Raw genomic sequence first — 25,464 nt, 5'->3', positions numbered from 1 at the left:
TTGTCCAAGGTCACCCTGCTGGCTAGTGGCTGGGATTTAAACCAGGCAGGGGACTTCCCTGGCTGTCCAGTGGTTAAGGTTGGCGCTTCCGTTGCAGGGGGCACAGGTTCCATTCCTGGTTGAGGAAATAAGATCCCGCATGCCTCACTGCTTGGCCAAAAATAATAATAAATAAAAATAAAACCAGGCAGACTGCCTCTCCAACTTGTGTTCTTAACCGTGTGTGTGTGTGTGCTCAGTCGTGTCCGACTCTCTGCGACCCTATGGACTGTAGCCCACCAGGCTCCTCTGTCCATGGGACTTCCCAGGCAAGAATACGGAGTGGGTTGTCAATTCCTTCTCCAGGGAATCTTCCCAACCCAAGGGTCGAACCTACGTCTCTTACATCTCCTTCATTGGCAGGCAGGTTCTTTACCACTAGCACCACTTGGGAAGCCGCTCTTATGTACTTACGGGATTAAGAATGCCTTCGTCATCAGAGTTAGAGGCTCTGCCGTGAGAAAATTCATGGTCAGAAGTGGAGTCGTTTCCATTTATTGGAGTAGTCTTAACCATGTACCATTCCAATAAATGGAAACGACTCCACTTCTGACCATGAATTTTCTCACGGCAGAGCCTCTAATTCTGATGGTTATTAATCCCATAAGAAAGATGAGGAAAGTGGCTCTGGGATTAGGCAACTTGCTGAAGATCGCAGAGTGATGAGAGAATACAGTCAGGGAGTCAAGTCTGTAGGCTCCAAGCCTCCTGCATTCTGCCTTCCCATCTTGACTGGTGTGTTGATAACTGGCTGAGCAACTTCTCTGATGGTCCAGTGGGTAAGACTCCACGCTCCCAATGCAGGGAGCACAGGTTCCATCCCTGGTCTGGGAACTAGATCCCACATGCCGCAACTACGAGTTTGCATGCTGCAACTAAGACCTGGGACAGCCAAATAAATAAAATAATAAATTAAAAAAAAAAAAGATAATTGGCTGATGGGACAGACCTCTAGATTGCATCTTGCCCTTTGACCCATCCCCATTTTTTTCCCCACTACAGTCAGGGCAGGAGGCCAGTCCAAGGGCAGACAGCAGGGACCAATGCAAGAAGAGGATGAAAACCACAACCCCTGAAATGTAAGCTGGGCGGGGCAGGCACACTTGTCTCCTTCCTTGCTGGCACAGGGTCTGGCACATAGCGGTGGTTCAATGAAAACTGTCCACATTTTAAAAGATGAAGGCAAACTTTACATACCGTGAAATGCCTAGGCCATAAGTATACGGTCTGGTGAGTTCTGACAGATGTAAACATCGTGTAATATTTCCATCACTCAGAGTTCCCTCCCACCTGCCTCTTCCAGACAATCCCCACCTCCCAGCGGCAACGGTGATCCTGACCTCTATCATCATGGGTCAGGTTTGCCTGCTCTTGAATTTCATATAAATGGAATTATTCCATGTGTATCTTTTTTTTGGGGGGGGTCCTGGCATCTTTTGCTCAGATGCTTGATATCTATGTGTTGGATAAGGGAACAAAAGGGCAGAGCAATAGCAGTTTTAATCAGGCGAGGGATGTCATGGGGCGAACAGGTGATGGGGAACACAGAGGCAGGTATTGCTCTGAGCTGGGAGCTAGCCTTGGATCGCTGCCCTGGAATGAAGACTAACAAGATGCGAGCTGAGTTGAGGAACCAGAGGATAAGTGGGGCTCAGACACCAGATCTGGGATGGAGGAGGATTCTGAGCCCCAGGCAGTGGGATTTCCAGCTCCTTCTGGATCTCCCCTAAGCCCCAAACCAACTTTCTCCCTTCTACTCATTTGGGAGAACTTCTGGGAAGAGCTGACACCTCAGAGACCAGAAAGCTAGGAAAACTCAGCCAGGCAGCTGGGACAAGAAAGAGCGCCTCCCCATCCCACCCCACCTCCTAGAGCCACCCCCCACCCCCGCCAGCAGTTTCCCCAAGGGAACATTTGCTGTGGAGGAGGGAGCCCAGCCAGCCCCCCTCACCACATGCTTGGGGCTGGCGCTGCAGCACCAAGCAGCCCTCTTGGGCTCTGCCAGCACGGGCAGGACCCCCGAGCCCCTGCCACCCCAGCCCCGGCCTTGGCAGAGCTTCCTGGGCTCAAGGGTACAGGGGACCAGCCCTCTTCTTTCTTGCTTGCTCTCGGTAGATGCTGTACCTTCGCCTCCCACCAGGCCCTTCTCAGTGGGGAAAGGTAAAGTGCACTGTCGTTCTGGGCCCACGCAGGCTGGCAGCGGGGCAATCGTGTTGATGAATCACGCTGGCGCTGCGGGCGCCCAGCCCTTGTCGAGGCGTCACTAATGAATTAGCTTCAGCCCCAGCACGGGGCCTCTCAGCCTTTCCCCACTCCCTGGAAAGGCAGGAAACTGAAACCTGGGATCCAGGAGGGGCTCTGACAGCTCCAAGAATTCACCCAGACCCCGGCCAGCCCCTCTGCCCACACGTGCTGGAAAAATGTCCAAAGGCCAGGCCCCTCAGGCCCCCTGAAACAGCCTCTCCATTCCTAGTCAGGAGCTAGAACTGTCCTACCCGCTTCCAAATCCATTGTTTTTTTTTTCTTTTTTAAAGAAATTTTTGAAATACAGAAAACGTACAGAGCTTTCTGTGATAAACATCCCTATGCCCAGAATCCAGTGCTAACAGTTGCTCACATTGTGTCACACTTGCTTAATATCTAGTTTGTTTTAAATAAAAGGAAGAAAACAGCACATGTCATGTAGAAGTCCCCTTTGTTGCCCCTCCTGTGCCCCCACGACCACCCCAGCCCCCTGCCTCACTGACCCTCCCACGACCCCTCTGGTTCCCACCCCCACCATCCCCTGTTCCAACCCCCCATCTCCCCCTCACCTCCCACCCCCTCATCTTTGGAGCCAGGACCTCTGTGGCTGCTGGGACTTGAATAAGATCAAGGAATGCTGGCATCATCTGTTCTTAGAAAGCAAGGCTTTGAGCCTATTAGAGCCAACCATGAAATGCCAGCCCTGGGAGTGTGGTTGGTACATCGGAAAATCACAGGTTCTGTTAAGAAGCCAGGGACCCTCACCCCAGAAAAGTGCATGGAGGCAGGAACTAAATGACACTTACAATTCCCATGGTTCCTCATCTCCCGAGGGTCTAGTCCAACTCCCTCATTTGGCTAAAAAGGAAGTGACAAGGTCCTTTGTACCATGGCCCACTCCCTTTACCTGTATGAGCCAGAAATTGAGTCCTCACCATCATTCAGGTATTCATTCAACAACCATGAAGCCCCTGCTCATATGCCCAGACACTGCGAATGGCTATGCATGTGACCCTCAGAGACAAAAAAAACCTTGCCTTTGTGACACTTGCATCCCTATGAGTGGAGATAATCAACAAACTGCGTTTGAATATGTCAGGCAATGGCCAAGTTGTAGAGGAGCTAAAATAAGAAGACAGGACTGAGGACCCCACTTAAAACAGAGTGGTCAGGGACTTCCCTGGTGGCCCAATGGTTAAGAATTCACCTTCCAGTGCAGGGGATGTGGGCTTGATCCCTGGTCAGAAAATTAAAATTTCATATACGTCGGGGCAACTAATCCCAGACGCAGATACCAGAGAGAAGCCTGGACGTCCCAAAGAAGAGCCTGCGAACCTGCAATGAAAGACTCCTCAGGTTGCAACGAAGACTCAATGAAGCCATACTTAAACACATAAATAAATAAATATCAAAGGGAAAACAGAAATAAGAAGTAAAAACCAAGTGGCCAAGGAGGCCTCGTCGGCAGGATGGCATTTGAGCAAAGACTGGAAGGAGGAGGAACAAACAAAGCAGACAGACGTCTGAGGAAAATAGGTTCCTGGCAGAGGGGACGGCAATGCCAAGACTCCAGGGCAGGAGTGTGCCTGGGCGTTCTGGAGCCACAGAATGCCCACGGAGCAAGGGTGGGTGGGGCTCGGCAACAGACGAGGACAGAGAGGAAGGGACAGGGCAGACCATGGAGGGCTTGTGGCCTCCTGTGAAGGCTTTGGCTTTGACCCTGGGTGAGAGCTCCCTGGGGGCTTTGAACAGAGAAGTGACGTGATTTGACACACATTTTAACAGGATCCCTTTGGCTGAAGCTGCAAGAAAGATGTTTGCCTGTGAGGCGTAGGGGGAGGAGGCAGGGGAGGAGTTTGTGCTGCTTGCTCCCCTCCCATCCGAGTTCTCCGCCACAAAAGTGATGATGGTTACCATTTACTGAGCACCTCCGGGTTTTCTGATTTACCTTTCTCCACGCCTTGGCCAGGCAGGTACTAAATCCCTCTGCCCTATAGATGAGAAAAACAGATTCAGAGAAGTTATGTTGCTTGATTAAGGTCACACAGCTGCTCAGGGGCAAAGGCAGGATTCCAACCCAATCCATCTTATTGCGAACCAGGCCTCCTCCCACTGTATCTTGTTGCCCCTCTTGGCTGTGGGAAATCAGAAGAACCACCCAGGATGCCCAAGTGCTTTCTCCCACCCTGCCGACAGCAGAAAAACTTCCAGGACTGTCCTACTTGGAGATCTTGATTCCAGGCCCTGGGGTTCAGTGTTTGCCCAACTGGGGGTGTCCTAGAACCCTCAGTCTAGTCTCAGGTCAGTTCAGTTGCTCAGTCGTGTCTAACTCTTTGTGACCCCATGAACTGCAGCACGCCAGGCTTCCCTGCCCATCACCAACTCCCAGAGCCTGCTCAAACTCATGTCCATCCAGTTGGTGATGCCATCCATACATCTCATCCTCTGTCGTTCCCTTCTCTTTCTAGTGCAAGCCTAGGAACCCCAGAACAAGCTGGAGAGGGCCAAGCAAAGAGGCCCGTAGGGTTGTGATCTGGGCTCAGGGTTTGCCTATTAGCAAATTCCAGGTAGTCTCTGGCCCCTCACTGGCCCAGAACCTTTCTCTAGACAAACAGACTCACAAGGCTAGCCCAGCCTCAGCCTCTGAGCGTCTGCTCCCCAGGCTCCCTGGAAACTGAAGCCTAGACATAACTTAGATCATTTTCCCCTGAAACCAGAGCTCTGAGAGTGACCTGCCTGGTCTGTTGAAAGCTGAGAGTGTCATTTTCTATTCAGTAGCCACCCCCACCTCCACAAACCCTCTTCATCTCTCCCAAGGACACAGGAGCTGGAGCAACATGGCCAAGAGAGGGAGGCTGACTCAATGGCCAGGGCCTTGCCTCCACACTGTGGATGGAAACCTGATCAAAGTAATGGTTCTAGTAGGTTCCACATTCCAAAATGACTTCTGAGCACTTCCTTCCGAAATAGGCCACAGTGGTCACAGATGACTGCCGCCCATATGTTAATACCTTCCTAGACCTGTGGCCAAGTGTAGGTCCAATCTTCTGCTCCAAGGCTATAAACTCAGGTCCCAACCATGACCACCAAGAACTAGCCTGTCTTGGTCCCCCTCCCTGTGGTGGGGGCTGTTGAGGGTCACCAACTTCTGTTTTTCCCTGCTTCTTCCTGAGTTCTCAGGCTGATGGGGTGGGGCCCTGGGATGAGCCCTGAGCCAATGGATGCCTGCAGGAGTGACACAGCCACCTCCCTACACAATCCTCCTCTCTTATTTTCTGCAGTGTCAACGGTGGAAAGGAATTGGAGCCCCGAGGGATGCACTGTCTGACTCACGTTAGACGATGTAACAAATGAGGAATACATTTTCAATATGTTTAGCCATTTAGAGGTATAGGCTCTTTGCTACAGAATGCACCTGGTCTAACACACTTTCTCTCAGTTTCTCACATGCACCAGCGTCTTTCTACCCCAGGAGCTTTGCACATGCTGGTCCATCTTCTTCCCATTCTCCTTAACTCGCACTGCTTACCCTTAAAATTTCAGCTGAAACCTCCCACTCTCAAAGAATCTTCCCAGATCCTTCAGAACACAGGAGTCAAGCCCTGATGTTACAGATTCTTCAGCTCCCACATTTCTCCTTCAAAGTACTTATTCCAATTATAATTAAATAAATAATTAACTGTGAATTAGTTGAAGTCTGTTTCTGCCCTGGTGGCTAAGAAGGTAAAGAATCTGCCTCAATGCAGGAGACCTGGGTTCAATCCCTGTGTTGAGAAGATCCCGTAGAGAAGGGAATGGCCACCCACTCCAGTATTCTTGCCTGGAGAATTCCATGGACAGAGGAGCCTGACAGGCTGCAGTCCAAAGAATCACAAAGAGTCTAAAGCAACTGAATGACTAACACTTTCACTTTCACTTTCCTCTGTGCTAAAGATGTAAGATGCATGAAGGTGGAGACCTTGTTCATGGATGTTTCATGGTGCTCAGCCCTGTGCCCACTGCATTGTACCTACTGAACGAACATGTGTTGAATGAATGGATGGGAAGTGTCCCTCCCACAGGATCCCTGGGGCCATCTGTCCTGACTTGAATTACTCACCCTCTCAGAATCTCAGTTCTCACAACTGGAGAAACTCCCAAACCGTGGTGGAATTGGGGGTGGGGAAGAAGGGGGAGGAGGGGAGCTAGGGATAGCTAGGTTACTTGGGCCAGGCATAAAATTTAAGGGGGCACCAAAAAAACTCAGTAATCAAGAGAAATAATAGTTTAATGCAATGAAAGCAGGGTCATAGCCAGTGCTGTGATCCACAGTGGATCATGTGTCAACAGGGAAAGTCAGTGTTACGAATCCTGTGTTTAAATTTCACTACTGTGTTCCTCATGAGGTTTTTTGCATTAATTTTGATTTTTTTAATTACTGCATTAAACTAATATTTGTCTGCATTCCTTGGTTTGGCAGCACTTCTTTAAATCTTCTCCCCAAAGAAGTGCCTCACTCGCCTCACCCTAGTCCCAGACCTGGAATCCTCCTCTCCTCGAAGGATCGTGTGTCAGTGAGATAACGCTGGAGCTGGGCATTATCTTGAGATAGCAACTGATGCTCCTCTGGAGGCAATTTCCTTATATCCCTTCCCCTCCATTCAGATGCTAAATTGGCTTCTCAAATTCTGCTCTCCAAAGGAAACTCAGAACAAAGAGTCAAATCCTTGGCTTTAAGTTGCAAAAGAGGCTTTGAAACACAGAGCAGGTTCTGAGAGAAATATTTTTTGTTAAGTCAAAAAGCTAGGCTTTGAACTTGGAGAGCCAGGAGCTGATGCTGTAAGCCCTGGAACGAGGAAGCGTGTGTCATCACAGAAGTCAAGATCCCACCCAACAGGAGTCAAGATCCCACCCAACAGGAGATGAAGGCTCAACAGGCAGGCGGGAGAGGAGGGAGCTGGGTGGGGGGGGTGGCAGAGCCACACTTCTAAACATGGATGCTGGCCCGGGCTGAGCCTGAGGGTGCCATGAAAAGATCCCAAGTGGGCCTTCGCTGTTGGCTCAGTGGTAAAGAATCCGCCTGCCAATACAGGGGTTACTGGTTCGATCCCCGGTCCAGGAAGATCCCATGTGCCACAGATTAAACTCAGCCCATGGGCTACAACTACAGAGCCTGTGCTCTGGAGCCCATGCTCCACACTGAGAAAAGCCACCACCGTAAGAAGCCCCTGCTTGCAGCAACTGGAGAAAAGCCCACAGACCGGCACTTCCCTTAGCAGGTGTGCCCTGAGGGTATAACAGCTCCTCCCGCCCTGCCTGTATGCAGAAGCCTCAATAGAAATGGAGGTGATCTGAACCCTCCCCAGAATCCACGATAGACCCCTGTTTCCTAAGGGGGAGCATCCTGAAGTTTATGCACCCCCAAGGAGGACTTGGAGTGTCGGAGAGCAGGCTGATGGACCTGGAGGTGCTGAGTGTGTGGTCCAGGCAAGGCAGCTGAAGGACTGGTTGCGTGACCCTGGCAACCAGAGGCCAGAGTGTCACTCTTGTTTCCAGGCAGATGCAGGCAGGACAGGTGTGAATGACCAAAGCCCACTTCACATCTCAAGGGAGTCAGCCACGGACAGATGCCTCTCCCCTGGCAGCAAGCTCCAGGCAGGTATGCACCTTTCGGGGGACGGAGATGAAAGAGAACAGGAGCAGATCCTGACCAGACTGGATTCTCAGATGGACAGTTTTGCCAACTACACGCTGGCACTTGCTATCTACCAGCTTCCCAGCTGGCTCAGTGGTAAATAATTCACCTGCCAAGCAGGAGACTTGGGTTCGATCTCTGGGTCAGGAAGATCCCCTGGAAAAGGAAATGGCAACTCAGTCCAGTATTCTTGCCTGGGAAATTCTATGGACAGAGGAGCATGTCGGGCTGCAGTCCATGGGGTTGCAAAGAGTCAGACGCGACTTAGCAACTAAATAGCAGCAGCAACAGCAGCATCTACCTCTACAAGGATTACATTATGAGCCGGTGCAGCTGCTGACCTTGAACACCTCCTGAAAGGAGTTCAGGGTGAAGATCAAGAATGAGGCACTCTGTGCTCCTGCAGAAACTGGCAGAATAGGTCCTCAGACAGTTAAATATTTTCAAGAAAAAAGTTGTTTGAGTCCAGTTCTTGCATCTCCTCGTACCTAGAAAAGCACTAAAATCCTTTGTGGGGATGTCTGCTCCTCGTAACTAGCAGTAACCTTCATGAGATTATCAGCAACCTCTGTTAAAAAAACGGTGGGTGGGGGGCTTCCCCCATGACCCAGGTGGTAAAGAATCCACCTGCAACGTGGAGACCTGGGTTCAGTCCCTGGGTTGGAAAGACCTGCTAGAGAAGGGCATGGCAAACCACTCCAGTATTCTTGCCTGGAGAATTCCATGGACAGAGGAGCCTGGCAGGCTACAGTCCAAGAAAAACATGTGCTTAATTTCATGTACTCCGCCTTCATTAAAGATCGCATATACACTGACCTTCCTGTCTACCTTTTTGGAACAATTTCTCAGAGCTATCTGAAATGCTGCCTCTCAGACTATAGTCCTCATTTTGCCCCAAGTAAAACTTCACTCACAACTTTCACGTCGTGATTTTTTTTTTCCAGTTGACAGTTTTAATTCAAAGGGGATCAAGCTGGACTGGAAGCAAAGAGATGGGTGCTTAAGTTCACTTACAGAGAGACCGAGGTACGTTTCCAAGCTCCTGAGTATGTGCCTGTGAAATCTACATCTGCTGTGCGGAGAGGATGGCACCTACACGTGGGAACCATGTCCAAGGGGCTCCGGTTGCATCAGGAAACTCATAGATTGCTATGCTGTTAGGGCAGTGGGGAAGGGCATCTTTCCCCATATCCCAGAGAGTCCTTAAGGACCAGGAGCAGACCCGCCAGGTATGTGAGGCTCTCAGCTCACAGGAGGCATACAGCAAATGCTTATTCCCTTCTTCTTTTTTCTTAAGTCTTTCTTGAATTTGTTACAACATTGCTTCTGCTTTATGTTTCCATTTTTTGGCTCCCAGGCATGTGGGATTGAACTCAAATCCCCGACACTGGAAGGTGAAGTCTTAACCACTGGACCACCAGGAAAGTTGCCTTGTTCCTTTCTTGACGGTAACCCATATGTGAAGGACATTTGAATTCTTTGGGCCTCCCAGCAGTCTCCTTGGCAGAACCCCAAATGCGTTACCAAACAGAACCCACACATCCTACTATGGAAGCTGAAAACTCTGGGAACTCCCAGCCTCCCTGGTAAGTTGGCTGCAGCCACCCAGCACAAGTAGCCGTTCCAGATTTTGAATCGGATATGAGAGATGCAGAGCAGAAGGGACTGTGTGGAGTCCCTCCTGAGGATGTGTGGGGGCGGCGGCAGCAGGAGGAACAGCATCCAGGGCCCCGCAAGGAGGGAGGCACGTGCTCTCAGGGGGCCCAGGTCCGTGGGGCGATTTTGATTATGGTTAGTACTCTTGCCTGGAAAATCCCATGGGCGGAGGAGCCTGATGGGCTGCAGTCCATGGGGGTCGCGAATAGTCGGACACAACTAAGCAACTTCACTTTCACTTTCATGCATTGGAGAAGGAAATGGCAACCCACTTCAGTGTTCTTGCCTGGAGAATCCCAGGGACAGGGGAGCCTGGTGGGCTGCCGTCTGTGGGGTTGCACAGAGTTGGACACGACTGAAGTGACTTAGCAGCAGCAGCTTGGCTGGGTAGCCTCTAACCTTTATTCTCAGGTCCACCTGAAGATTTTGTGAGCTCCAAAAGCCTTTTAATAAATTTCTTTTAGCTTAAATAAGCTGAAGTTGGTTTCTTTTTTCTTTCTTTCTTTCCTTTATTAAAGAATATTTATTTATTAATTTGGATGCATTGGATCTTAGTTGCAGCATGCGGGATGGGATCTTCATTGCGACCCGGGGGCTTAGCTGTCTAGCACCTTGTGGGATCTTAATTCCCCAATCAGGGATCATACCTGCATCCACTGCATTGGAAGGTGGATTCTTAGCCACTAAACCACCAGGGAGGTCCCCGAAGTTGGTTTCTGATGCTCGCAAAGAGCTGTGACTGCTACCCCACATGGTTGGACTCTAAGCGAGTCACGTGATCACAGTGGAGGGGCTACTGTCCCGGATCCACAGGGCCTTCACTGTCATAACCAGGAGGCCCCGTACTGCCAGATCCTCCTCCTCATACATACTCAGGAATAAGTCTGCCCAGGTTCTTCAATACCAGCTTCCCACACCTGGTGCCAGAGCCCACCAGGAGAAAGAGGATCTGTAGCAAAGCTGTCCTGCCATAGGGACCACACCTCGCTGGGCCCAGAGCCTCCTAAAGTCTTTTCTGAGCACAGTTTTTTCAGGATCTTGTCCAATCTCTCTCTTAGAATGCCTGTCTTAGATGCCTTCCTGGCCTCTTTACCTGAGGACCTCTGAAGTGCACACACACACACACACACACACACACACACACACTCACATACCGCTTCAGCAAATAGTAACAGTGAAAGTCGCTCAGTCGTGTCCAACTCTTTGTGACCCCATAGGCTATACAGTCCATAGAATTCTCCAGGCCAGAATACTGGAGTGGGTAGCCTTTCCCTTCTCCAGGGAATCTTCCCAACCCAGGGATAGAACCCAAGTCTCCCACATTGTAGACAGATTCTTCACCATCTGAGCCACCAGGGAAGCTTAAAGCCCCATGCTTTTCACCAGCTGCACTCCAAGACCCCAGTGCAGTGATGTGATGGGAAAGGCCATGTATTCCTAGCAGAGACTAAGCCGTGAGCCTCTGGGAGCTGGCTGCATCCCTCTGGCTCAGGCTGAATTTGTTTTCACAAAGATCTTTGCAGCAATGAAGTTTTATGACTCAAAGAACTTTCTTGGCAAACCTTGTCTGTAGCAGCATCTTGAGAAGCAAGGAATGTCAGGATGCCTGGAGCAGGAGAACCCAGCAGGCCCTCCTCTGACCTCGAAGAGAGACCTTGGCGGGAGGTGGGTTTCTGGAGTCTGATCCCTCCAGAAATATTTGCTGCTCAGGGAACATTTCCATGGGACTGGGGACCTTTCCAGACAGTCAGAGAGGAAGTTGGGGGTCAGATCCTGCCTTTCAGGCCCCCATCTCTCTGTGTGTAGCAGACCACTGTCCCACAGCCTCCCCACGCAGGGCTTCCCAACACCCCCCAGGCCTCCAGTTCCCACCAACCAATGCCTTTTCCCAGCTGGCCAGCTGTCAAGCCCGTGAGCTGGTGGATCTGCGGGTCGCCATGTGACCGGGGCCAGATGGTGCCCGTCAATATCAGCTGCCACAGTGCTATAATGGCACCAGCCTCACACACGTCTGCCTGCCGATTGCACAGCACCCAGCACCTGTTTGCATCCTGCCGTCCAGGGCTCCACTCCCCCACACTAATGCCATCAGTGTAGCACCCACCTGCGTCCCCCACAGAATATTCCCAGCTCCCAGCAGGCTGTGGGGGCTTAATAAAGAATAATCATCCTCATTGTTGATAACACCTCAGAACAGTTCCTAAAATTTCAGTGGGGGGTGGACAGGATTCAATATGGTAGCGGATTCAATGTGAAAGTCCTTCAGTCGTGTCCAACTCTTGATGACCCCTTCATCCTTGGAATTCTCCAGGCCAGAATAGTGGAGTGGGTAGCCTTTCCCTTCTCCAGGGGATCTTCCCAACCTAGGGATCACCTGCTGAAAGGAGAGATTGTCCTGGTTACAGGTGAGCAGAGGCCTGGGGGAATTGGCCTGGGAGAATTGGCCTCAGAGACAGCGCCCCCTTGAGGGACCTCCGGGTAAGGCTGTCCAGGTGGATCACCTACCCAAACTCTCCCAGACAAGTGAAGGCCTGCTGGCAGAGAAGAGAGCAGAGGAGGGGACCGTCCAGAGCCAAGCAGGAGGGGACAAAGCTCAGACCCTGTGACAATTTCAAATCCCCGCTTCTATCTGGGATTCGGGTTTCCTCTGCTCCAGCATCAGTGTAGCTATTCATCACATGCTAAACTCTTTACACACATCATCTCACTTAGCCCACACACGGTGAGCTCTGTTATATTAGCTGTAGCTCATATGATCAGCTGGAGGCAGGAGGCAGCCTCAGGGTTCAGGGAGCTGGAATTTGGACCCAGGAAGTCTGACTCCACAGCTCAGGCCTGGACAGCTACCCTCTGTGGACAGCCCTGGCCCAGGGGAGTACAGGGTGCTGGGCTGATACTAGCTGGGGGCAGGCGAGAAACTCAACTGACGGGCAGAGGCCAGTTCCTCCCACGCGGTTTTAGTAACACAAATAGCCACAGGGCGAGAACATGTCCACCCCTCCTGCCCTGACAAGGCACAGAGGACTGCTTGGCACTGATCCTACTGTGATCCTGGAACCTGCCAGGGGTCAAGGTTGGAATGTGGGGCCCTCAGGCCACAGCAAGGGAACATGGTTGGGGCTGGTCAGAGGCCGAGCCAGAGAAGAGAGCAACGGGGCACAAGCAGAGGGAGAAGAGGTGACCTGGGGGGCAAAGCACAGCGGTCCCAGGGGCCACAGCCATGGCATCTGGGCAAGGAGGCAGGGCCCACGTAATCTCAATCACTGGGCTGCAAAGATGCAGGAAGCCTGCGCTACTGACCTCCTGGTGTCGGGCAGGTGACACTCAGAACCCTCAACGGCAAGCAGAATTCATTCATTCATTCATTCCATTATTTAATATTTACTGAGTATCTGCAGGGGTGCACACACTGCCCCTGGCTTTCCGTATGAACAAGACAGACACGGTCTGTGCCCTTTTGGAGCCTCATAATGGAGGAGAGTGGCAGAGAAGGGCCCTGCAGCAAGGCCATCAAGGCCCCTTCCCCCGCCTTCCCCACAGGGATGCCCACCTCTCAGCCTCCCTTGCTCCCGCCTCCGACTGAACATTTGGCTGACCCTTCCCTGGAATCCTTGCCTACAGTCTTCCCTGGTTCAAGGCCCACAACTGACCACTCTGCCCATTACTTCAAAGTTTGTTCCCTTTGAGCCTCGGGGAGGAGGGCAAAGGTCAGGAAGCCAGGTGTGAGTTGGAGTCAACTCACTCTTCCACCAGGCGACTTCCACTCTGGGTTCCCACTCTGCCCCACTCCAGCAGACCCCCACCCACAATCCTTAGGACGGGGGGACCTGGGCCAGTTGCTCTACCTCTCTGTGTCTGCTTCCTCATGGAAAGATGAGGAAACCTGTGTCCTGCACCAGGCAGGGGCTCTAGAGTCACCTAGATTTGACCTTGGCCCCCTGCTGGACTCCTGTCCTGCCACCCCACCCTCTGGGTCACCCTATCCTCACACAACCCCTTGGGCTGGAGCCCAGGACCCAGACAGGGAGGCCAGGATGGACTGCCCGAGAGCTGCGGGTAGAAGGCAGGGGTAAGGGGAGCCCAGGGGTGGAGTCCACAGCCCGGGCTCAGGAAACATTGTGGCGGGTGTGGCCCCAGGCTTGGAAACTGAGTTTAGGACTGTGAGGGGGGAGGTGATGGAGAGGCAGCATCGTCCAGCTCTGGTGTCCTGACACCTTATCCCCTGTTGAGCTAGTAGAGGCAGGGCGAGGAGGAAACACGAGCTGTAACAGGACACCTCTGAGGAAGGACACGGAGAGGTGAAACTGGGTGGAGTGTGTGTGTGTGTGTGCGTGTGTGTGTTTCCATCTGCCTGGCCACTTACCGGATGCTGGGGACCACAGACCAGCAGGCCCCGCCCACAGTGTGTGGGGCTGTCGCTGGGTCCTGAGTTCTGCGCGTTTGTGGTCGAGATACTCTGTGTCCCGCACTCCCCTCCTCCTCCCATGCTGGAGCCAGCTGGAGCCACCCACTTCCCACATGGAGCCCCACTCAGGCCGTGGACAGCCCCCAGGCCTGCTGCTCAAGACTCCTGAGCACAGACAGGCCCTGGGGCCGGCAGAGCTGTTCCACAGACTCCCACGCAGGGGCAGGGGTGGAGTGAAGGGTGGGGGCCCAGCTCTTGGACCACTGTCTGCCCCTCCGCCTGCCGGGCTGAGCCGCGAGGTGCGGGGGACATCCAGGACATCCCCAGAGGGGCGGCTGCTGCCTTTCTGCCCTGTCCGACTTCGAGCATCTTGAAGTCGTCCCCTCCTCTTCGGGTCCAGGCTCCTTATTTATAAAATAAGGGCCTGGTGCGAGCAGGGCCATGGCGTATGGTGAGACGGCTGGGCACTGCACAAAAGCACCAGTGAAGGTGATGGAAGGCGCTGAGAGGCAGCCCAGTTTCTGCCTTGCAGGTTGAGGGGTCTCAGGCTGCCGCACCTGAAGGAAGGGAGGCTTTTCTTCCTCCCAGAAGACTTTTGCCTTTCAAGTCTTGTGTTAAAGTGGGGCGTCCGCCTAGAGGGAGGCTTGTTCTCATTCTCACGAAGGTACTGAGGCACCAGCCTTGAGACCAGCCCCCACCCCTCCCCTAGGGTCCAGTGCCCAGGGAGACATCCATTGCGGACCCTCCTTCGTCTGTCTCTGGAGAAAGAGCCCTGTGGTTTTTCCCGCCTGGCTTTCCTCCCCTCTTATTTATTTTGGCCATGCTGTGCAACTTGTGGGACGTTGGATCTTAGTTCCCCAACCAGGAATCGATACCCATGTCCCCTGCAGGGGAATTGTGGAGTCTTTCACCACTGGACCGCCAGGGATTTCCCCTCCCCTCTCCTTTAGACTCTCTGATGTGGGCCCCAGCAGGGCCCCAGCAGACCTTCTCTGATCCCCCTCCCCATGCTATAGACCCACCTCCCGCTCTGGCCTGCCTGCCCCCTACCCTAGGGATTCTTCCCACCCACACTGGACAGAGCACTGAGCACAGGCCCGAGGTGACCCATTCCCAGGAGAGGACACTGAGTCTGAGGAGCGAAGTGCCTTGCCCGGATCATGACGGTGAGTCCAACCAGGCCTCCCTGACTCCACATTTGACTCCAGTCATGCACCCCCTCCCCAGCCTCACCCTTCCTTTCCCAGCCCCCCTCTGACACTGCAGACACATTGTTTGGCCTCACTGCTTTTATTTCATTAGGAAAGTAGGCGGGGAGCCCCCGGGGGGATGTGGGAATAGGGACAGTAGCCAGCTCCTGTCCCCTGGGGTCAGCAAACCTGTGTGAACAGAGACGAGGCCTGAAGGGCTCCGGGTGGTCCGTGCACTAGCGCCCTCTCTCTTTAGATGCCCCCGGCCTCCCACCTCCTATTCTGGGGCTGGGGTCCCCGGGCAGGGCTGGCCAGACCCAGGACTTAGGCCGGGGGGCTGCCCCACAAGGACCACTCCGGCATGGAGGGGGGTTCCCCGGCCCCTTACCCAGGCCTCAGGCTCAGTTGGGTGCCGTGAAGCGGCTCCCGTGGCCGCTGGGAGGCGTGGTTCGGTAGAAGGGGTCCGCAGAGATCAGGGTTCTGCAGGGAAGAAAGGTGTGCAGGTGAGGGAGGGGAGCGGGGCAGGGAGCCCAGGCCTTCTGCCCCTCTGCCTGTCCCTCTCCGTGGAGCCGGGGCTCAGCTCGGACGGCCAAACCACAACCAGTCTTTGCCTGCCAACTCCAGGCCATTGTTGGTGTAAATGCGATTTCTGAGGAATTGAATTGAGCAAAAAGGAGTCAGAGTGAGGAGGCAGAACCACAGTCATTCAGCTCTGTCCCCCTGACACCACATGCCACCCCACCCCAATCAGCCAGGCAGGGAGCATGTCGGAGCCAGCTGAGCGCCCGGGAACAAGCTGAGGGCAGGGGAGCAGCTGTGCAGAGGAGGGGTTGCTGGGGTGAGGCGGGCAGGAGAGGCAATGGATAAACCGGCGGGGAAAAAGGGGCCTCTCAGACGGACGGACAGACACAGGAGGCAGGCGAGGCTGGGGACAGGCTGCTGGACACAGCAAAGGACTCAGTAGGGTTGTGCTACCTGCCCACATGAGGGTGAAGGTGCCTCAGGCTCTCCGAAGGGTTGGGGATAGCCTCCAGGCGGGTGACCGGCTGGTTGAGGGCATAGCCTCCTGGCTTCTGGGGCTGCAGGCCACCTCGAGTCCAGCCCTCGCGGTCCAGGCCCTTGGGGATGTTCTCGAAGTATCTACGACATGGAAAGAAGGGCAGGTTGCCGCACACTGGCCTCCGTCCACATGGGCCGCCTCTGCGCTCTGCTCCAGCAGGAATCTCGGCTCCAGAGGAGCTCGCCCTGCCGTGGGTCCTCCCGCCTCGTTGCCTTTGCCCACGGCATCCCCTCCACCAGCCCCTCCTGAAGGCCCTGGCCCCTCACTCCCCTCTTAGCCCGGAAGCCTGCCCTGGCTCTGCCCTGAGCTGCATGCCTCTCCTCTGTGCCGCCCCGGATACTGAGACACACTCGGGAAAGGAAAGGACTTTTGAGAGATGCCTCCCTGAGACTTCCCTGGGGGTCCAGTGACTAAGATTCCATGCTCCCAATGTAGGGGATCTGGGTTTGATCCCACATGCTGCAACGAGTAAGACCCAGCACAGTCAAGTAAACACATACATATATACACATATGTATATATAAAGGAGATGCCTCCCTGGCCTGTGAATATCTCAGGGGTGGGAGAGGATGGGGGCTGGGAACTCCATGTCATCCATTCCCCTCTCAGCATTGGACATTTCTTCCATTTTGCCAGTTTTCACTGAGCTAGCCTGGGCTGGGTTCTGAAGGTGCCAAGATGAGTAATATGTGGGCCCAGCCCTTGAGTTTATAAAGAAGGGGTACAGAACAAAAAATCATCAGTAATCACAGTCCCCAGGGTTCAGGGCGCAGGAGGAAGAAGCAGCGTGCCTGATGCTGGCGGGAGCTCAGGAAGTCAGACAGGTGGGTGGAGGAGAAGGTGGGGGTGCTGAGGGGTCTGTAGGAGCTTGGGGAGGGGGCAGGGACACAGCTGTCCCCCAGGGTCCTGAGGGAGGCTCTGCCCCTCCTCCTTGCCCTCCGTGGGAACTGCAGCAGCCACGCACATCACGATCTGCTATCGGGCTCAGGCACCGCTTCTGCCCTCTGAGCCTCAGGGTTTCCATCCAAAAGAGGGGGCGTTTGGCTCCAAGGATCCAGGGTGGGTGGGGAGAGCTCCCTGGGAGATGAAGGAGCTGGGGGAGGGCAGTGTAGACGCAGATGACACATGCTGACACGCAGATGACAGACGCCGTGAGGGCAGGATTTTCTCAAGAATTAATCTCCTTCCTCCCACTTGTGTGATCCCTCCCCACCCGGTGCTGACCTGGGCAGCCCCCACCATGGCTCTAAGGCCGCTTCCTCCTGGAAGCCCTCCTTGATGCCGAGGACATTCATATCTTGCCCAGGGCTCACACAACACAGAGCTTACCTTCCGAAGGTATGTGGAGCTCCCCTGCCATGGACTGGATGTGTTGTCTTAGCAGATCCTCTGTTGCTCCACCTGGACCCCATAGTACCCCTTATCCCTTCCCTGCCCACCCATGGCCTGCACAGCATCTTTGGGAAGGCTGCCCTTGGGTTGTTGAAGCCCACTTTGCCTGGGCAAGGAGGTACCTGGGATTTAACATCACCCCTGGGGACAGCTGTTAACCAAGGACTGGCGGAGGTGGGGTATGAATACCCCAGCTCTCTTGCTTCTTGGTCGGGATCATTCTGAATTGTATGTTTTGCACTGGTTTCTAGAGTTTTCCCATGGGATATCTGGTTTAATAACACACTACTGTTGGTCACCAGCCCTTCCCCATCCTGCTTACTCCCCTCCCTGACATCCTCAGTAAAGGGCTCACACCCAACTCCTCGGCTCGGGATCTGCTTCTGGGGGAACCACATTCATCAAGTGTTGGGTCCTCACTAATTACTGTAAACTCGTTACTTGTCCAGCCTCAGTCTCCCTGTCTGTAAAGTGGGTACCAGCTTTGCAAACCCAGATATAAGTAGGGAAGGGGGCTCACCCTTGGTTGTAGGTGGTCAGGTAGTGATTATCCATGTCAGGGTCATAGGGGCTCCGGACGTAGCTGGGGTTGTTAAGGCTGAATCCTGAGGGCTCCTGCACCAGAAGGTTAGAGAGAGGACTTGTCAGGTTGGGAGGGGAGTGGGGATTTGGGGCAGGGGGCTGCTGCCGCAGACCTCACCTTGTTGCCCACGGTCTCCCGGCCAAGCAGGGCAACATTTGTCTGTTGCATCCTCTGGGGAGACTGGAATTGCCAGTGGTTCATGCTGCTGGGTTCTGGGCAGGGAGGGGGCACCTGAAAGGGACAGAGCCACAGGAAGCGTGGCTGAGTGGCCAAGGCAAGGCAGCAGGATGGATGGAGGGCAGGCAGAGAGCCCCAGCAGCCCCAGCCCCAGGACAGCGTCCCTCCTCCTTCAACACCCAAGTCACTGCTTCGAACCCGCTCCTCACTTTCCAGCCCCTAGGCCTTTGCCTCTCCACCCAGGGCTCCTTCCTCCGCATCTCCAAAGATCCTGATTCTTCCCATCCTGCCTGGATCAAATGCCACTGGGCCCAAGAAACCTCCCTGTCCCCTCCCTTCTGAGTGCTCCCCACTTTGAGGGAGCCCCCTGAGGCCACTCACTCTGGGATTCAGGGTCCTCTCATTCACTCGGCTGAAGCCCGTCTCCCGCTCGGAGCCTCTGGCCAGCACCGGCAGGAACTCATCCCCCTAAGGCAGCAAGGCAGCCCCTGGCACAGCTTCTGGCACAACCCCCACCGCCCCACTGGAGGACCCCAGGCTGCAGCACAGACATCCCCCCACCCCCGCTCGAACCCTGGCTCAGCTTACATGAGTGTGGGAAATGGGGAGAAAGTCTGACTTGGTGACACTCCGGCCAGGGAGGAGGCCCTGGAAAGAAGCCACGGAGGAGCATCAGGCCCCAGAGGCAGCAGCTCGTCTATCCTGAGTACAGAGGACGGCTCAGCACCAGTGGGTATCACTGGACTTTCAGAGGAAACGGGAGAGTTTGGAAGAAGGGAAGAAGGAGCATGGTGCTGCATGGTACCAGCAGCCCATGGTTCTTGTCTAAACTCCAAGTGACCTTGGCTACACTGCTTTTCTTCTTTGAACCTCAGTCTTCTCATCCGTCAACTGGGGGAGTTGACCAAAGTGGTGATTTTTGCCCAAGTTTTTTCATCTTGTGTTTAGACAAAGGCCTCTGCAGTATATACATATTTAAAGCTAGAATTCCCCCAGACTGGAGGGCTTCAATCACCTTGAGAGTCTAGTGGGTCCCAGCCTGACTTACTGGGTCCCCAGGAAGGGCCTGGGAGGGTGGCTGAAAGATGATGGGGTTCTTGTTGGACTCTTCAGTGAAGCCAGTCTCCTCCTTGGCACCAATTGAATTCTTCTGCAAGAGATCTGCAAAAGACAGCCCCCCTTGCTGGCCTGGGACCAGCTGGCCCCACCCATATGGGGGCCAGTGGCTCAGGGTCCCAGCAGGTGGGGAGAGAGCCAGCTCCAAGGATCTGGAGGCCTGAGCCACCAGGATCATGGGTACTGGTGGGGGCTCCAGAGTGCAGGGCAGAGAGCAGATGAGAGAGCACAAGGAAGGGCAGGCTTCAAGCAGCCATCCTAGGCAAGTGAGTTATCCTTTGGAGATTGGCAGGCCTAAAGCACAGAGGTCAGGCCAGGGAGGATGGTTTCCCCAAGCTGCCTGTATGTCTTTCTTGTCTTCTGCTGATGCCTTCTTAGTGTTGTGCCAGCTCTGGGGTCCCCAGGGATCCCCTCCCCAAGGGTTGGGGGTAGGGATGTGTGGTGGGACGGTAGCTAGAGCTCCGACTCGCGTCTGCCTACCTGGCTGATGTGATGGCTTCTTGAGATACTTGGAATTATACTCAGAAGTCATGAAGCGGGGGGCCTGGAACACAGAGAACGGAGCAATGGGGCACACAAGCTGGCCCAGGGCCTGCAGGCGGTGGGGGTGGTGCCGGCTCTTCAGTTCTCCGGGCTCTGAGTAGACCCGCGTGGTTCTCTGAGACAGGAGGGCCGGTAACACTTTCCCCCCACGCCCTGCCCCTACACAAATCTTTCATCCAGCGTCACAGCACCCGAAATTCCACCATGAGAGCACAGCTCCTCTGTGACAACTGAAACTAAGTCACATCCGGGCTTCTCTGGCGGTCCAGTGGTTAAGAATCTGCTTTGCAATGCAGGAGGACACCAGTTCGATCCCTGGTCCGGGAGGATCCCATATGCCACAGAGCAACTGAGCCCGAGCACCACAGCTGCTGAGCCCACGCGCTGCAGCTCCGGAAGCCTGCGTGCCTAGAGCCTGTGCTCCGCACTGAGAGAAGCCACCAGAGTGAGAAGCCCGTGCACCGCCAGGAGTAGCCCCCACTCACTGCGTGCAGCAAAGAAGACCCACCACAGCTCCAGAAAAGACCTACTAAGTCACATCCCACACTGGACTCCAGGCCTGCAGCCCCTGAGAGCCAGAGCAGGAGGGACCCAAAGAGAGAAGAGAGGCTGAAGGGAGGAAGTGGGTGCTCCAGAGCACTGGGCCCCTGGAGGGGTTCAGGAGAGATGGGAGCTCAGGTATTAAATCCGAAGATGCACATAAAGGTGTTCATGGGGACCGCTTTGATGCTGTCTTGGAAACACCCAATATCAAATCCTTGGCTCGCCCCTGTCTTTGTGTGGGCCCTGAGCCCACATTGAGCCGGCTACATGGGTGAGCCAGCTCAGAGCCTGTCCTGGGGAAGGAGGAGAAGGTGGGTTCTGGCCCCTCTGCCCGCACAGGGCCCTCATCGGAGCCAGGCACTCACATGTCGGGCATTCTCCCACTCCAGCGAGCCCTTGTTCTGCTGCTGGTGGAGCAGGGGCACATCCTTGGGCTCCAGCCCCGTGATGGCCTGGGGCCCATACTCCTGGGTGTCAAAATGGACCTTCCTGACCTGGGAGGAGGGAGCAGTCGATTTCCATCCCGCTGAGGGGATGGCAGTCACTTCCAGACTCTGATTCTGCCTTTGACCCCTGCAGAGGATCTGCATAGCAGCCCGAGGGTCCTTCTACAGTGAAACTGGGCCAGGACCCTCCTCTGCTCAGAGCCCTGCAGTATCCCCACCATACCCCAGGTAGGATCCCACATCCTGACAGCAGCCCACAAGGACACAGCTCCTCACTCTGCTCCAGTCTCCTTCCTTCCTGCCATCCCTCCTTCTGTCAGATGCTCCTGCCTCAGGGCCTTTGCACTTGCTGTCTGGACTGCCTGCTCTTCCCTCACTTAGCTGCATCCAGAGGAACACTGACTTCCCTCAAATTTTTGTCTAGTGTCGCCATAGCAAGCTCTTTTCTGACCCTCCTGATTTGCAGGGGAAACTTTCACTTCTTCTTCACTCCTTGCCCCTTGCTTGTTACATTTTTTCCTCCAGCACATATTACCTTCAAAAATAGAAGAGGTGGGACTTCCCCAAGAGACTTCCCTCATGGTCCAGTGGTTACAACTCCACGCTCCCAATGCAGAGGGCATGGGTTCAATCCCTGGTTGGGGAACTAAGACCCCACATGCCACACAGCATGGCCAAAAAATTAATAAATAAAAATAAGAAGATAAGTGTTTAGAACATATTGATTGCATGAATGAATGACAGCATCCATTCTGGTGGTGGTGATGATAATAAGGAAGTGTTAGTTGTTAAGTCATGTCACGATGCCATGGATTATATAGCCCACCAGGCTCCTCCGTTCATGGGATTCTCCAGGCAAGAATGCTGGAGTGGGTTGCCATTCCCTTCTCCAGGGGCTCTTCCTGACCCAGGGATTGAACCTGGGTCCTCTGCGTTAGCAAACAAATTCTTTATGGTCTGAGACCCCAGGGAAAGTTTCATAATAAGGAAGATGGTCATACAATTACAGAAGTGAAGAAGATGGGGATGCCCGTGCAAAAGTGACCGTGGCAGCAGGGCTGGGGATGGTGATGAGGGTGGAGATGTGGATGGGACGGGAGATCGTGAGACGGTTGGGGTTGAGTGAGGAGGGAACAGGACTGGGTGGGTGGGGATGATGGTGATGGCAGTGGAGATGGAAATGGGGGGGACGTGATGGGGCGTGGGGTGCGGTCAGAAGTGATGCAGGTGAGCAGACCCCAGCCCACAGTGGTGCCTACATGCCCAGTCATCTCAGCCTTGACCGACCCTTGGCAGTGCAGCCCCACCCTCTGGTGGTATCCCCAGCCGGTCCACCCTCCAGCCCTTCCTCTGCCTCAGACTAGGGCTCCCCATCTCTCTCCAGGCCCTGGCCCAGCACTGACCTCCTTGATAGGGGTGACCGCACTGGCTTTCTCCCGAGAGTAGCCAGAGTTGGTCTGGTGCAAGTTCCAGGGCAGTGGGTATGTGCCATCGGGCACCTCCAGGGGGCGGTAACTCTGACTGGTCACCGTCTGGAAATTGTTGCAGACTTGTTCCCTGAGGGTGGGGCAGGAGCTATTAACACCAGCGCCACCTGTCTTTGTCCCCTGTGGGGCGTCCACCTCCCTCCAACCTCCCACAGCTGCCTCAGGAGTCTTCTTGCCTTTGGGTCCCAGGCTGAGGACCAGTCCCTGAGTCCCCCAGGACCTCAGACCCCAGGCACAGAGGCTGGAGTTGGTCTGATGAGGTCTGATGGCCCCGAGGGCTAAGGCCTGGGAAGGCAGGGGGTGAGGAGGGGTTGGACAGACTGTACCCCATGGCCAGGTTATCCAGGGCATCGAGATGCGGTTGATAGGAGACCACAGGCCGGTAATTTGATGTGTAGCCTGTGCCTTTGTGACTGCCCATGCGGGGCTTGAAATCCTCCCGACCTGCCAGACGGGAAGCAGGAAGACAGGACTGAGGGTCAGCAGGGTGGGACAACAGTGACCGGGGCTTCCCAGGCAGGACCAGCATACTTCACGCCCACCCCCCAAGGTCTAAAAGGCGGTCCCTCCCCATCCTGTCCCATGTCCCGGGGGTGGCTCCTACACAAAGGTGCCCTCACCGTAGGCTGTGCAGTAGCTGGTGGCGTAGAATTTCAGAGGGTCTGTGCAGCCCCCCGAACTCATCTTCACATAAGGGGAGACAACCCCTAGGGGGAGTTTTCCCATCATGGTGCTGTGGGGCAGGGCCCCCGGGGGGCCTAGGAAGGAAGCACACAGAGCCCTGTAGGTCTGGCAGCCCAGCCAGCCCCAGGCTCAGGTTGCGGGGACCAGAGAGGAGGTGATGGAAGCCTTCACAGCGGCCTTCCTCTCAGGTCTGTGCCTTTCCACCAACACCCCGAACTGAAGAAAAGACTAGTGATCGTCAACACGTGGCACCCTGTGTCTTATCTTGCTTTCCCCACACCTTATCATCAACCCCTCCCCCATCTTACAGCTGGGAAACTGAGGTGCTGAGTGATGAAGGCTTAGCTCACAATAGGTGGCAGAGCCAGGACTCCCCAGTCCCATGTGAACCCCCCCACGCCCTCTTCTGGGGACTGAATGGCCAGACTACCGCCCTCCCTAGGAATTCTTGGCCACCCCAGCTCAGAAGCTCACTCTCAGCCCCAGGCTCTATGTCTCTCCTCCGGACTCCCCCATCCTTGCCCACCTCCCACTGGAAGTTAGCTTGGCTCTCTCAGGCTCTCTTCGGGGGCCCAGCCACAGCTGGCCCCACCCTCACCTGCCCTCCGCAGGGGCTCTGAGGTCGGCAAGAGGCTGCAGGAGGCAGGAGCTGCTCCAGAGAAGCCTGAGCCCTCAGGGAGGTGGCCAGGCCAGAAGAAACAGTGCGTTGCCCAGCAACAGGTGCCTAGCAACAGTGTCCCCTGGCCTCTCAAACCCTTCTAAAGCCAGGGCCCACTGAGGGGCTGACCTGGCTAAGAGAGGAGGCCAGGAGCTGCCCAGGCAAGGTCCTGCCTCTGAGGCTCCAGCCCTTATCATGGTGTCCCTCGCTTGAGCTGGGCAGAATTGCTGTCCAAGTGACACAACATAAAAGATAATCCCGAACAATCACTCGCATTTATTGAGTACCCACTTCTCACCAGACACTTTACATCTTTTATCTCCAGTCTTCTGAGTAGCTCTTCCAGGTAGCTATTATTATCCTTCTTTTCACACAGGGAAAATGAGGCTTAGGCAAGCAAAGTGACTTGACTGGCCAGAGATCTCACAATCAGAAAATAGCAGAGTTGAGTTTCAAACGTGGGTGAGTCCAGATCCCACTCTTAAGCCTCTGGGTAAATTAATGTTTACTATGTTCTGCTAGAGCCAAATCTGTACCAAGCTCTTTTACACACATTACCTCGTATAATCCCCCAAACCACCCTCGAACTGGGTACTATTATTACAGAGCCAATAAACCACAGTAGTGAAGAGTGTGGTTCAAACCTGGCCTGTCGCCCTCGATGAGTTATTTATCCTCTTAACACCCCCATTTCCTCATCTTCACCGAGGGTGTCACTGGACCCGCTTCTAGGGCTGTTGGGAGATTTGATGAGAGTGTGGATTCAGTACCTAGCAGGTAGTTGAGACTCAGTTTTTAAAAGCTCTTCTAAGTTTTATTTTGCGATGGGAAAGGTGAGGCCTGGGCCTCACCTGAATTAAAAGGGCATAAGCCAAGGAGTTTCCTAGTGGTGCAGTGGATAAGAATCTGCCCGCCAATGCAGGGGACACAGGTTCGATCCCTGGTCCAGGAACATCCCACATAGCGTGGAGCAACACTACAACTACAGAAGCTTAAGTGAGAAGCCCCCACAATGAGAAGCCTGTGCCCTGCAACCAAGAGTAAGTCCCGCTGGTTCCACCTAGAGAAAGCCTGCACGCAGCAATGAAGACCCAGTACTGCCATAAATAAATAATAAAAAATAATTCAAAAAAATTTTAAAGTCCACACTCCTTCTGTGAGGGCCCATTCTGATGTAAGGCTTGTGAATGTTTAACAGCTGGATTTCTGGGAAGGGGGACTAAGCAGTTGGGGTTGGGAAGAAGTGTCCTGATTTGTAGCATTTATCAGTTTCTGTGGAGAAGGAAATGGTAACCTACTCTAGCATTCTTGCCTGGAAAAATCCCATGGACAGAGGAGCCTTGCAGGCTACAGTCCACGGGGTTGCAGAGTCGGACACGACTGAGCAGCTAACACTTTCATGATCTAAACACTCTCATCACAGTCGCTCTCAAATTACGAACGCAATGTTACTGAGAGGAGGACTGGGTAGACACAGTCAGTGGCCCACCACTATACACTGTATGGTATTTCCAGCATCCAGATGCAGTAGATGGAAGTAACCACAAGAACGTGAACGACAGGAAAA

General features: G+C 54.3%; 1 protein-coding gene across 2 annotated transcripts; it reads right to left on the bottom strand.

Annotated features, from left to right (window-relative positions):
* Window positions 1-15,296: 15,296 nt before the first annotated feature.
* On the bottom strand, window positions 15,297-23,918 carry PPP1R32 (protein phosphatase 1 regulatory subunit 32). Of its 2 annotated transcripts, none has more exons than XM_040255980.1 (14): window positions 23,838-23,918; window positions 23,176-23,313; window positions 22,882-22,999; window positions 22,472-22,625; window positions 20,988-21,116; window positions 20,017-20,080; window positions 19,469-19,581; window positions 19,009-19,068; window positions 18,802-18,888; window positions 18,361-18,474; window positions 18,181-18,275; window positions 16,184-16,348; window positions 15,597-15,688; window positions 15,297-15,397 (listed from the first exon to the last, which is right to left on the bottom strand). In XM_040255980.1, the coding sequence occupies exons 2-13, from the start codon at window positions 23,282-23,284 to the stop codon at window positions 15,610-15,612; spliced, it is 1,287 nt and encodes a 428-aa protein (XP_040111914.1). In that variant the 5' UTR covers window positions 23,285-23,313; window positions 23,838-23,918; the 3' UTR covers window positions 15,297-15,397; window positions 15,597-15,609. The 2 variants fall into 2 exon arrangements, with proteins under 2 accessions (XP_040111914.1, XP_040111915.1); XM_040255981.1 differs by having other exon boundaries at window positions 23,766-23,846.
* Between the last annotated feature and the right edge of the window lie 1,546 nt (window positions 23,919-25,464).

This window comes from Oryx dammah, unplaced genomic scaffold, assembly GCF_014754425.2.
Source record: "Oryx dammah isolate SB20612 unplaced genomic scaffold, SCBI_Odam_1.1 HiC_scaffold_15, whole genome shotgun sequence".
In the NCBI taxonomy this organism is placed as follows: domain Eukaryota; kingdom Metazoa; phylum Chordata; class Mammalia; order Artiodactyla; family Bovidae; genus Oryx; species Oryx dammah.
This window is presented reverse-complemented; position numbering and strand designations above follow the sequence as displayed.